The following is a 14,246-nucleotide window of genomic DNA, read 5'->3' on the forward strand; positions in this document are numbered from 1 at the left end:
AGATATACCACTGAAAATGTTCAGGTAGTAAATGATGAAACGTATTATACCTGATATACAGTAACTGTCACTAAATACATTCATTTAATTCAATTTGATTCAAATGCAACTGTGTTGGGGGGTCTCAGAGAGGTCAGAATTGTTTACACAAGGCAATATCTGTAGTAGATGTCGGATTACCACCACCAGCCACTCTCTGAAATCTTCAGAGCCAAATGGATCAATGACATTTCACATGCGGGTTACTGTAGGCAATAATTGAGATGGTAATCTGTAGCTCCAGGTTCTGTATGTTCCTGCCAGTAAAAGACAGTATGAGTACTGGAGGAGTGTATCAGGTTAGAAAGAGAAAATAACCAAAAACAACTTTTTACACAACACTTGGGTTCCTGGGTTGTTTCTTACTGTTTATTAGTCATTAGCATTTATTACCAATCTGGGGTATTTTATTCTATATTTAACTATTGGACTATACTATCCACTGTGGCAATGAAAGTTTATTTCCTGTTAACACTAAAACATGTTTTTCTGCTTCAAGTAATCACTGGATATCAGTATTTAATATGTAACTTTAAATAGCTCTTCTCAAAAGCTCAATCTACTCCACGCGTTTAGTTACAGGTCTAATAATAATACATTTGTAGTATGTTTTGAACTCAGTGAAAACTGCAACAAACTGAACCCTTTGTGTCTCACCTGTCCCCTCCAGGCACGCGGGGAAAACTAGAGGGGCAGGGAAAGGTCATTTGTAAGCCTCTGAAAGGCTAACTGACACAATTTCATTCACTGAAAATGTGCCTCTGGGTGTATTTTATTATTGTCTATGCTTGTGCTCATGGGGCAATGTAAAGGTATCAGCCTAGACTAGCCAAGAGAAAGACCTCTTTAAAGGTACTATGTTTATTTGTACAAACAATAGTATGCTAGTGTAAACCCCATGGGACCACACAGCCAACATATGTTAGATATTAACATATTTGTAGATTTAGAGAATGCAAATCTGTGTCACACCAATAGCAAAGGACCACGTGACAATGACAAAAGAAAAAAAACAACAACCTGAGAATCAGCACTGCATGAGAAAAGCTGCTGCTTTCACATAAACAAACGCAATTTGTCGGAGTAAAAACAAGCTGCAGAGCACCATACCAAATCTAAAGCAGAGTGGTGTTATCATCCATCCAAGGGGTTTACCTCGAGAGAAACTAGTTTAATTGGGGCGTGAGTGGAATTTTGCAATTTGTTAGCCTTATCATCTAGATGTACCGCTAGTTAAAGTAAATCTGCTGAGTGTTACATCTACATGACAGTGTACACGGTTGCATCTGGGGAATAGTGGCCATTTGAAATCAACCTTGGCATCAACAGTTAAGAATTCAGACTTTTTTTTTTGAAAATTGAACAGAACATGGCACTCAAACAGCAAAGACATTTGCAAGGTGTATTTGTTGTTTTGCAGACAGGCTGGATATTAATTTTAATTCACTTTTCTACACAACACACTCTCCCACTGACTTGCTTCTGTCGCTCTGATTCTGTCACCTTGTTCGTTGCTCTGATTGGTCGTAGCTGCCTTCACGAGTGCTAAGACAGTTTGATAAGCAACCATTGGCGTAGCCCCTTGGATGGGGATAAGGTCTCCCCCTGGGGGCTGATCCATCAGGTTAGCCTTTTGTGCCATGGTGATAACTCTTGGGAAAGCCCATCAGAAGACTTCACCTCAATACCAGCTCTGCATCTTTTTAATTTTTACAATTATTGAACCATATCAATCAGTTGAATGACAAAACCATTGTTGGTAAAAATGTTGAAAAGGACATGTTAATTTTAAAAGCAAAAGTTTGGTGAATACAAAGTGCACCAAAGACGGCGTGATCCGCTGCTGCTTTGTATACACTCTTTTCATTTTATTTCTATACTGTCTCGGATGACATGTTTATTTTATTGTGAGTGTGTATCAAACATGTCACAGATTTATCTGGGCTGTTTTCTTTATTTCTTTTTTTTTTTTTTTACAACCATCCCAAACAAAGATGTCAGCATGTTATTTTTGCTGATGCTGTTCCTACAGGTGCAGACTTTCATACTCCGATTCTGGTTAAAATATGTATGGCTGGACTTCTGGATGCTCTTTGTTCCTTTTCTTGACCAGCAACAGCAGTTGTGCCCCTTTATAAACCACCTGATGTTTAATGTCCCCTTTAAAGCCAGTAAATGTAAATAAAATAAAAAGATAAGCATCCAACTACTGCTATTTTCTTGTCCAAATGCGTTGCATTATATTGTAATAAATGCAGTCATGTTTATTTCTGCCATAAACAGACACATTAAGTAAATTAGTAAAATAGCACATTTGCTTTACATCAACATTAAGCAATATTGCACCCAGAAGGATGAAGTATAATTTTGTGTCGTACATTTAACACATGAATGCTATAAACATACACAAGCAGATATTATTTATGAGGAATTCTGACAGGGAATTTCTAAAGTAGGCCAATTCAAAACCAGACAACAATGGGAGCTGTCTCTCTGCCTGCAATCCAGAACAATGCTTAAAGGAATAATGCTATTATTTCTACACGTTCAGTCATTCTGATTGTTCCGTTTAGAGACAATCATGTCGTCCGTCACTGCTGTGCACGCCGCTCTTTATAAACCTGTCCTGGACGTATAGTCACATGTAGCAAAATGGGCCTTAGGCCTGGTTGGGCTATGAAACTGGGATGGAGATAAAACTGGGCTCTTTTTCTGTCGTGGACACACACACAGAGTTACACAAAGGCAGGACCAGTATCCCCCTGAGTTTTCCCTACTGCTGTGTCTATGAAAAATTTACACAGAAGTGATCTCATCGGCTATTTTGAGACTATCGCTGACCTAGGAACGTTTTAAAGCGCTAGTATCTGTCTCTGCTTCTTGTGATCTTTGTCTTTACATTTGACAAAAGCCTCACAAATGTTGTTTTCTGTGTGTGTGTGTGCGCATAAACTGATGTTCAGTCATGCAAGTCTATGTTTTTGTGTTTTTTGATCTTTCCCCTATGTTCAATACAGAAAATTGCATCCCAGTTGGATTGTTCATCTCATCTTGCAGCCACCAGTGTAGTGAAGTGCATCTGGAATTGCGAGGGGGCAATTTCACTCATCTATCTGTTGTTTTATCTTTCAGCCACATAATATATATATATATATATATATATATATATATATATATATATATATATATATATATATATATATATATATATACATACATATTACGTGAACACAAGCATTCTTTCATCCACCAGTGGTTTCAATATCCAGTCAGGATCTACACACAGGTACGTAAGTGAGCCACAGACACAGACATAAAAAAAAAATCAATTGCTTTTGAAATAACTCCATCAGCAAATTGAGTCAATTTCAGGTTTCTCTGTACAGTCTTTGATGCAAGAGCTCACCAAACAGGACTATCCAATTTCATAGCCAGAGCCTGGCAGCTCTGGAGATGAAGAGTCTGGGTCTGAAGTGCCGATGCTGGAGGAACAATCCTGCTTGTATTTACTTTACTATGCAGATAATGAGATGGGTTGATCCTTTCTTGTTTCTAAAACAAAGACCTGAAAACTTTCCAGGAGTTTATATGACGCAGTAAGCTTGAGATGGCAATGAAATGAAAATAGCGCAACATGGGTTGCTGGAACATTCAGCCTGCCAAAATGGACTATGCTCATCCTGCTTTAGCTCCAGCATCAAACCGACGGCGTATCTAAACTGTAACAGTGCAACCGTCAATGAATGTTACGATGTGTCGAATCAACACCCCATAAATGTAATCGATGAGCTTGGTTCCATTGTGCTTATTCTTTGTCTGCGACTACTTCTTCTTCATTGTCTTCAAGTAGAACGATCGATTACTGCAGTGTCAGTTTATTTATCAGCTCCAACTCACATGAGATACACTTTATTTGTCCCATCAATATATGTGAGCTCCATATGAAAAATAAATGAAAGGACGTTTGGTGCAGAGCTGCAGAGAAGAACCTGCAACAACGCCAAATGTTTGGTGGTGTAGTTATAAAGTGAAACAATGAGTAGACAAGCATACATCGATACAACGATGTAGGTCCTGTACTGGAGCATAAACCGGAGTTTTGATGTTTGCTCAAAACCTACAATGAGTTGTTTTTTTTTTTAATTTCTATTTATGTTATGGCAAACATTGTCTCCTCTCTGGCTCTCATTCAGAGAAGCTGTTAGCCTAACACCCCATCAGAGCTCCTCACTGACTCTCCAGGCTGACAGTACTGATATTTGGCGACATAAAAATCCAATATTCTGAAATATACTGATTTCTTTAAGAAACACAAAACATGAACATTTGTTGTGCACTGATTATTATCACTATGACAAACTGTAATACTGCAGTTTAAAACAGGCTGATACTGAAAAATCAACAAATAGATATTATCGTCCAATAATATTGGCCTGCTGATGAATCGGTAGGGACACCATGGCTGTGTCCCGACTGCCAACCCAAATCCAGTTTTTAGGCTTATCTGATCAGATTTTTTGTCTTTTTGTACGGTGGTCGACAAGGGCCAAACGCACTGCAACGGCCTAATGCGTCTCAGTTAAGGAAAACGGCTTCAAGTACAGAAACGATTCAAATTCACAAACTCAAAACGAGGTACAAAAAGAGGAACGTGGTGCAAATGAAAAAACGTGCTGCAAAAAACAGAGACAAATGCAGCATCATCAAACGCGCTGCAAATAGAGAAACGATGCAAAGCACAAAATTATATAAAACAAGAAACCATCTTCAAAAGAAAAACGCTTCATAACCGGTCACTACAACCGGAAGTGCTCCAAACCTGCAGGGGGCGCTCTCGGCATAACAGCTCAATGGAAAGACACACGGGATGTAGAGAGAGACCGAACAGCTGACTGAACCACAGTGTTTACATTCCGCTGTGTTTTATTTCACCATCTGTCTGCAGAACACATACACGGTCATTTTCTCACTCTGGAAATGTCACTTCCATCCCACTGTTATATGGTATCAATTAAACACCAAACGTTTTGCAAACCCAATATCCTAAAATAAAAACCCAAAATCAGTGATTCAGAACCCAAAATCTCTAACCAAGAAATCCAAGTCTCTGAGAGTGCAATCATCTCTCTCAGATACACTTCTCTTTTCTCGCTGTCAGATCTAAAACCATCTCCATTATCAAACTGTCCTTCTAAGTCACACTTTTTCTTTTTGCAGCTGCTATTCTCCAACAATTGTCATATCAGCGTTGCATTCATCTACCGTGGGGAGGAAGGACATAGCCAAGATCTCCAAGCTCATTCAGTGCCACGCATCGAGGTCAACAGAGGTAAGTTCTTAATGTCATTAATGACAATAACTTTATCAATGACATTAACAACTTTATCATATATTGTTAGGATCAAATACATGTTTTATTTTATTTTATTGCCTTGGTATGATGTCAATGAGGTCAAATTAGACTGTTGCTATGGTAGCTGATATATATATACCTGGCAGTGATGGAAGCCAGGTGTGGGCAATGGGGAGAAGGTTTTCAATCGTGGCGTGGTATGCGAATAAGTGTTTTTTGAGCTTGTGATATAGTTTTAACATTGAACATCTATTATCTATGGACTAGGGCTGTTCGATTTTGCCCAAAAATAAAATCTCGATTTTTTTCTCTCAAAATCCGATTTTCGATTACGATTACGATTATTTTGTGAATTGACAAAAGGCAAATAAATGATTTCAAATATGCTGTTTTTTTATTGAACATTTGCCCCATTGGGCTTTAAGTGCAAACTTTGCTCTTATTAAACCAAAAATGAATGAATAAAGTGCAAAATGTAAAATAAGTTGAAAAAAAGTTTTAAAAAATATAATAAAATATAAAGTTTTATCTCTGAAAAAAAATATCAGCAAATCAGCACTTGCAAACATACAGTAAGTTATATTTCCAATTAAATAAAACAAGACATTTTCTGTTTAAACTAAACTGGGTCTTTGCATGCTAAATAATAATGCAACCCATGAAGGAGGTAGAAAAGTGAAAAATCGATTTTACGATTTTCACTTTTTAACATCGTTCTAATTACATAATCGTGATTACGATTTAAAATCGATTAATCGAACAGCCCTACTATGGACTATGATACATATTTATGGCACAATATGCAAATAAATGGATTGGCATATTCTAAGAAAATACCTCTGGACATTGAATTTTATGGATACGCACATGTCAAACTTTTAGGACAAGCTTGTTGCCCCTCGCAGTAAAGCTACAGGTATAGGCTCTACATATATGATTAAGACAGACGTTACCAACGTACCACTGCTTGCCGGTTCTCCTTGTCAAAAAAGGTAAAGGAAATATGCCTTCAATTACTTTGCGCCAATGACTGAATGGTGCTTTCAATGATTTATGATGTTTGCTTTAACAACCCATGGAATTATTTCCTGTTAACTGCAGGAGGATAGAATGTGCACAATGCAGTCTGGCTTAGGGTTATCACCTGAACAATTGTTCACGTCTGTAAATCAGTCTGAGATCCTCTGAAGGCGTGAATCGTGACTTTATATTTGTTCGGAAACCTGGTTCCAAAATAAAAAAAGTTCTGTATGAGCGTTGGGTTGATGAACATGACGGAAAATATGTCACAAGTCGTATTTATGGAGTGGAAATACCAAGATAGGCTGACGCAAGTACTAACAGATGCTCTGCAAAGGAAAGAACCATGAAAAGAGTGGATCAAGAGAGCTGTGTATCGACAGGGAGGCAGTCAGGGTCAAAAGCAGGATAATCTGATTTACTTTGATGCCATGCTTGAATTTCCACCGCAGGATAGGATGGTCATAAAGTTCTTGGGCGTCATTCATGAAAAAGTCATAAATCTATGAGCAGATTTGCACATAAATCAGCTCCTTACTAAAAACTCACTCAGGATTCATGAGCGCAGCAGATTTCATTGTAAGAACATGTGTAGCTATGTTCATAAATGCCCATCAATCACAACCCGGTAGCGCACTCCCACTGCTCATTAATTAACTTAAATCACTTAGGGACCACCATACAAAGAGCTGATGATTACTAATTTAAGGTAGGATCCTCATCCTGCATGTCTCCCTATGGATATGGTGGACAATCAAAAAAAAAGAGGGAGAGAGGGAGAAAGGGTGGCAATAGAGGTCATTCTACCTAAAGTGAATCAAGGAAAAAATGTTTGATATTTCTATGCTAGTGTGGGTCTGACAGCGATCAGCGGGGCGCAGGCCTTGAAAGAGGGGATTAATGCAGTTAATGTCATGTCTTCTGTCCAATGAAGCGTTCAAAGTGTGAAGAGGAAGTGGTTTGATATGAAGCTGGATGCAAAAAAAAATCAAATTTCTCTACCTTGACAAAGCATTACTGTACCCAGAGGGGGAACATACAACAGTCAACTCTGCTGCAGACAATTGTCTCTAGGACTGGAGAGAACTCTTTATCAGGGATCACACCTCACAGAGAAAGAAGGATGCCTCTACAAACTACGAAGGTAACCTTATTCGTTATATACGTTATTTCATGTGTACTATCACTAGGCATTGTGGCAGCCAGGGGATGTATTGCTTTAAAGACACGTTTAAGAAACATAAACTGAAGCTTAAATATGCAAAATGCCCCTCACTTAACATAAATGTGTCACATATAATTATTTTCACGATAAAAACATGAGCCTCAAAGGTATCTGCGTCTTGTGAAAATAACCGACCACATAACCCTTTAATGTTGTAAAGTCTGATAACGGCTTCAATTTCACGTGCCAACGTCTGGAACATACAAGAAGGATTTTTATTGTTTCAACAGCAGATGACCTGCTCAGTGAGGTGTAGACGGTGTAATCGGATAATGGAAAAATAAGGAGCATTTTAAAGGGTAATCTAGAAAAACACTGTTTGTATAAAAGAGAAGGCCGAACATAACTGATTGCATGTTTGACTTATAAGAGCAATGTGGTTAAGGACATCTGTGACAAATGACCCCTCTGATGATAACTGGCAGGCCCTGAAGGCTGGATACGGGCCGGCGCTGAGACCCTCCGTTTGTTTTATGTCCGGAATAAAGACAGAAGAAAGACATTTCTTTCTGAACACTGTAAAATACAATGACAAACAAAAACCTATGTGAACCCTTTGAAATTAACTGGTTTTCCGTATTATCTGCCATAAAATGTGATCTTGTCTTCTTTTAAGCCAAAACATTAATTAAAGGCAATGTCCTTTAGTTGATATCACTAAATCATTTTTATGTATAAAAATTAAGTGAATTAATTTCAGCTAGAGGAAAAAATAATCATTTGATTTTGGAAGCATGCTTTTGATTAATAAAAGACTTTGAACATTTTAGGCTTGCTTTTCATAAGAAGTGAAATATGCCTTGCAAGAAGGCAATCTCTAAAGACAAATGATCAAGAGCAGCTGGTCTGCATGAGGCTTGAAAGAGATACAAGGTGATCTCAAAGTGCTGAGACATCCATCAGTGCAGTTAGACAAACAGCTCCTAAATGGAGACAGTTTTGTGCTGCAGACGCGATTCCTAGGAGTGGGCGTCCAGCCAAGATGGCTCCAAAGGCCCAACAAAGATTCCTCAAGGTAGAGAAGAACCTATCAGTAATCAAAAAAGCTAATCTCCCCGCAAAAATCTCTCAAAAGTCTAGCGAACATAAGTTACTGGGTGTATGTGGAAGAAACGTTGCTGCATGCCTGATGTTTACCAAAGAGCTCCCATCAAGAGTTTGCCAACAACATAAAAACATCCATCCAAGTGAAGTGAAGGGGGGGGTTTAGGAACAGTCAGGGTGCACACTAGCTTGGGACGCCATGGAGATGCTGTGGAATGACTTCAAGAGAGCCGTTCCCACCAGGCATCCCACGAGTGTGTCTGAGTGGAAGCAGTCCTGTAAGAGGAATGGACGAAAGCTCCTCCAAAATGTTGGGCAGGTCTGATTTTACAGATACTAAGGATGTTCTTTTGAAATCTTTCCTGCCAAAGGAGGTTTGAACAAGTGAAAGTTAGCATTTTTGGTTGTTACTTTTGTCTAGTATTATGTTTTATTATATACAAATAACTAAAGAGACTAAAGAAGACCCATTATATTTTCAGTGAATGAAATTGACCGAGCAATCAGTAAACCTTGACAACTGCAAATGTCATCACTATAATAAAAAGCGCCCAAAAAATTGATTTAATACTGCTTAAAAATCTCAAAAGCACAAAGTTCTCTAATGCAGGCAAAAAAAAAACAAAAGAAAGAAAAGCAAAAGCTCAACTAATGGTTAGGCGTTGATATTCAAGGCCAAAGGGTACCTTCGCAGTAGGCATTATCGTCTCGCAGTGGGCGGAAGCCGTCCTTACAGACGCAGCAGTCTCCGGCCTCCAGGTTCACGCAGTCAGAGTTCTCCGTGCAGCCGTGGCCCTCCGAGCAGAAGTCGTGGCCTGCAGGGGCGCCACCAGGGGAAGGTTGAGACACAGAGGGGCGAGGAAGATGGTGAGAGAAAGGTTGCGTGCTTGTTTCACATCTTTTTACTATATCTTGACTGTAGGGGACTCTCAGTGGGATATTTTGGCAAAAAATACTCATTTGCTCTAATTTATTCGAGAGAAATCTCAGCTTTAATTGTAAAATGTCACGCTTAATGGAGCCAAAAAACATATCGCAAATGAGGAGGTATTTAAGATAACCCATTTCTTTTTGTGACAGGTCTCCCCAGCATCGTTTTGAAAAAGGAAAACAGCACAAAATTGACTTGCAGTAAAGAGTAAAGTTTGTTTACAAAAGATTATCCAAGGGAACACAGAGCCGTGCCGGTGTTGTGCAGTCAAGCACAGAAAGGAAACAATATGCACTTGCATGTTCTGTGAAAGGAATTCTTGGGAGTTTTAGGCATAAAAAAGGTTGTTTTCCAGCAAAATATTAAATCTAATGCATTTGTTTTCATGATCACACTTACTACGTGGACCTTCTTCTGAGTGTACCGTGCAAATAACGCTCCACTTTTACGGGTTTAGCTTTACAAACAAAGAGTAAAATAGGTTGCGCACATCCAATAGCTCAACAGGTGCTGGTCTCAAAACATAGATCCAGAAAAAAACGTTACGTTTGATGTGCTAAATAAATCTGCACTGGGGAGCAAAAGTGTGCGGTTTCCTCTCTTGTTTTTTCTTAGCTTTACAAACACAAATCTACGAATGTGAGCTTTAAAAACAAGATGGTCTATCATATAATATGAATTCTGGATGAGATATTAGCTTGAAGCACATAATCACGTGTCTTTAATACCTCTGCAGACTTTACAGCATCTGCCGCTCAAAGCGATCTGCTCCGACTCCGGGCATGTGAGTTCGGGACAAGGCTCGCTGGGGACCACTCGATGCATGGTCCTGTCCTGTGAAAGGCAGGGACAAAAATCCTCGTAAGCTACTTCTCTACTCACCTCTGCCCTTTGCTCATTTGCTCACAGCACAAAGGTAATTATGAGTGTAATTATTCATCTATTGTGTTTCCTCTTTCACAGACCCCCCGCCCCTTCCTCACAGTGCGTTCGTTATAAACCAATTACTCATCGGTCACTCCGAGGTTTTTCCCAGACTAGTTTTGGACTCGGGGAAAGCTCTCTTCCTCACTCCTTCTGTTTTCTGAAGCGATTTGCATAATGATTCGTGCTGCATCTTTATACAGGCAGCAAACAATGAATGAGTCCTCTGGATAATCCCTGTACGTGTGTTTAGTCAGAGTGTAAAACTGATTAGAGGTCTCCCTTTTCCCCGCATGCCTGTGGCAGGAGTCTATTGATTTCATCAGTGCACCTCGAACCAATGGCAATTTAGATTAATACCAGAAACCAAAAGAACAAAGCTCCTCTGTCAACTTCTAGTGCACAAATGCTTTACTTAATCTTAAAACAGGCTGTCCAAGTTGTCTATAGGGCTTTTTCCCCACTAAGGCAGCTCCAGTGCTGGTTCAAAGCCAGTGCCTGACTTAGAACCACCGCTTTGTGTTTGACAGCCAACCATGAAGACAGCGCTGGCTTAGAGCCAGGAAAGCTGGTGCAACTCCGGCCCCAAAACTTTGCTGAGCGAGATGCAAGGGCCAGTCACTCCAGAGACCGGGGACCGGATTATCATAACCGACCAAAACATCCCAGCCAGAGATTGTCTCCGTACCCTGATGTCATTGAACAAAATGCAAAACAAAAGTGCAAAATGAGACACTGACCAGTAATACTAAAACGTTCTTACAGCTATATTTAAAAAAAAATGATGAAGCTTTGCTGGATTGCTGGATTCAAAATAGAAGAATACATTACCGTGCATCAACATAGAAGTGAGTCGGAAGCAGCCGTGGAAAAACAACTTTTAATATCTTGAAATCAACAGTCAGTGTTTGTTAAGGTGGTCTCATATGCAGCACAGGGGAGCATTCACAGCGGCTGTTTTAAAACTGAATTTAAAACCAGCGCTCGCATCTTCATTAATAAACATGGATGGGTGTTTCAATCACCCACCGGCATTTATGGATCCCGCTCAAAACAGCAGGTATAAATCCTGTTTGTAACTGAGTTCATAAATACTGAACATTCACCCTCTTAAACAATGCCGACTGTTGTTTCCGACAAGTTTTATTCACGGAGACAGGCAATATCAATCCATTCATTCTGAGGGAAAACCAGATAAACCCTCTGAACTGTCATGTTCAAACCACACTGGAAGATGCATGCGATGTAATAATGTGGGTCTGCGTAGATGGAAAAGCAAAACAGTTCCAAGACTCTAGCATCAGTCCAGCACCAGAACCTCAACTCTCACGTAGGCTGATACAGACGGTGTCATATTTCCAAAGCAGAACTTCCTTCAAAAGCCCAGAAGCAAGTCTCCGAGTAAGTTTCAGTATCTTCTTCTGGCTAGCCACCATACTAAAACCTGCAGCATCCCTGCAGCCAGCAGACACTCAGAAGATCAGAGATGTGACAAGCAGCTGTCAGGGGAAACCTGCAGGAGTCTGCAGCAGTCAGCAGACTGACAGCGCTCCCCATCCCCGCTGCTTTGATCTGCCTGGGAATGCCAGTCAGTTAACAGGGTGTACAGATGGGCCAGGTGTGGGCAGGGAAGCCAGACAGCTGTCTGGAACCGTGCGCTCTGAAGGTGCTTTGGAGAATTCATGGAAGAACTGCTTGTTGTGATAGACGCAGGTGATGAAAAACTTCAAATCTATTTTCCGTGATTGATTGAGCCCGCCTGCCATAATGTCATCAGCTGAATTACTCCAAAAGGTGAACCACCCAGCCATCTGGTGCACCAAGCAGTAAAAAAACCCAAAACAAAACAAATCCTCTGAGTAATTAGTAAATGAACCTAATTTAGGGCCACTTTCTAGCCAATGATTAGCACTGAAATATGGCCGTAGTATCCTCTGACTGACACATCTGTTGCTTTGGTCCTCAATTACAAATCCAAGTGCTCCCTTTTTTCTTCCGGAAAGATTTGGAAACCCTTCACTCAGATCTATAAATGACTTTTAAACAAAGGGAAATGATGCCATTGTGTCCAGGAGTTAGACAAAGCAGCCAAATTGTTTTTGGTAATTTCATACACTTGGTTATTTTATGCTTTTTTTTCTTCCCAATCTGAATCTGAATTTATTTGTTATTCTGACTGGAGTCATAACAATAAAAAAAAAAAAATACTGCATAAAAGAAGCCGAGGAAATCTAACAATTGAGACCAATAAAACTGAGCTCAAGTCACCAAACTTCGGATCACGTTGATGATATATAGCACTGAAATGTTTGCTGACGTGAGTTACAATAGAATCTCCTTCTAAAGATGATTTTGATGAGTTACCTTTAAATAAATGATGGTCAAGTGTGCATTTGGTTGTGTGACATGACTTACCCTGCATTCAAACAGCAGACACCTGCTAGAGGAATCACGCACAGCCCTCTGATCTCCGTCCACCAGCTCTCTCCCGCCAAACAAGCAAACAGCTGGTGGCGTGGACACACACACACACACACACACACACACACACACACACACACACACACACACACACACACACACACACACACACACACACACACACACACACACACACACACACACACACACACAAAAGTTCAGTGAGCACATGCAAAATAAAACAAGCATCTGTATCACTTATTTCAAATCCACATGAATGTGTAACAAAATATGTGTTGGTATAAGATATCGAAGACTTATGAATGTGGTTAGATATTAAAATTGAAAAACTTGAAGCTACCATGGGCAATATTTAACTCACTGATATGAAAACAAATACATTATTTGTGCAAATAACCATATCATTATTTCTGTGCACTCCAAATTATATCTACTAGGCAGCTCCAATAAATCAGATGTAAGGGGTCGAAGAAAGAGAAACGCGGGATGTCTAAACACAACTGAAAAAGCTTCAATTGTGAGGTGGGGGCCATGGATTGCAGATAGTCAAAATGCTCAAAAAAATGCATGGAGAACAAAACGTGCAACTTTAAATTATTAGACATTATTTACTCTCTGAAGTGAATGGATGAAATAAACTTAAACAATGATGGAGACGATGCACAGCCCTGTGGTTGGATCCCTGATGGAGGAGTCAGGTGCCAGCAGGGGGAGGAAGGGCGCTGGTATTTGCCACTACGTGACCTTTTTTTGGGTTAGAGATTAATTGAAAAACCACTTCCACACTTCCTGCCAGTTACTAAAGTACACTTTCAGTTTCTAAAGATTTAAGATGTGGAACATTCGAAAAAGGGACACAATCTTTAACCAAGACGATGATCAATCAGCCACATTGAGCATTGAGTGCTCCACTGCTTTGCTGGACAGGAAAATGCCTCGGGCGCTATTTACTGGTGGGTTCTTCTCACAGGCGAGACTTAAGTGATAGAGGACAATAAACCTCTCTGAGCTGTATTTAGGAGGCTGTGAATGCTGCTTCAGTGAAACTTGATTGTGAATACATCAGGAAACTCATCAAACACAATGGTTTAAATAACATTTTGGACTGAAAGAGAGCATTAAAGTTGTTTAAAAATAAAATGAATCCTGAGGGATAGTTTGGACAAAGTAATCAATGTATTTATAAGATATAAGTGTCATCAGTGCAAGCTGTCGTTAGGCCCTCAACCCACCACTCATGATACCTGCACATGCCAGGTGAAATCAAC

General features: G+C 39.8%; 1 protein-coding gene across 1 annotated transcript in view; it reads right to left on the reverse strand.

Moving 5' to 3' along the window:
• nell2a (neural EGFL like 2a) overlaps positions 1 to 14,246 on the reverse strand; it is a 119,377-nt gene that overhangs the window by 75,358 nt on the left and 29,773 nt on the right. The window contains exons 10-12 of the mRNA XM_061721080.1: positions 12,952 to 13,043; positions 10,341 to 10,446; positions 9,368 to 9,496 (exon numbers count right to left, since the gene is read on the reverse strand). Coding sequence (XP_061577064.1) covers positions 9,368 to 9,496; positions 10,341 to 10,446; positions 12,952 to 13,043 — 327 coding nt within the window. The remainder of the gene's footprint in view (positions 1 to 9,367; positions 9,497 to 10,340; positions 10,447 to 12,951; positions 13,044 to 14,246) is intronic.

This window comes from Cololabis saira, chromosome 5, assembly GCF_033807715.1.
Source record: "Cololabis saira isolate AMF1-May2022 chromosome 5, fColSai1.1, whole genome shotgun sequence".
Taxonomy (NCBI): domain Eukaryota; kingdom Metazoa; phylum Chordata; class Actinopteri; order Beloniformes; family Belonidae; genus Cololabis; species Cololabis saira.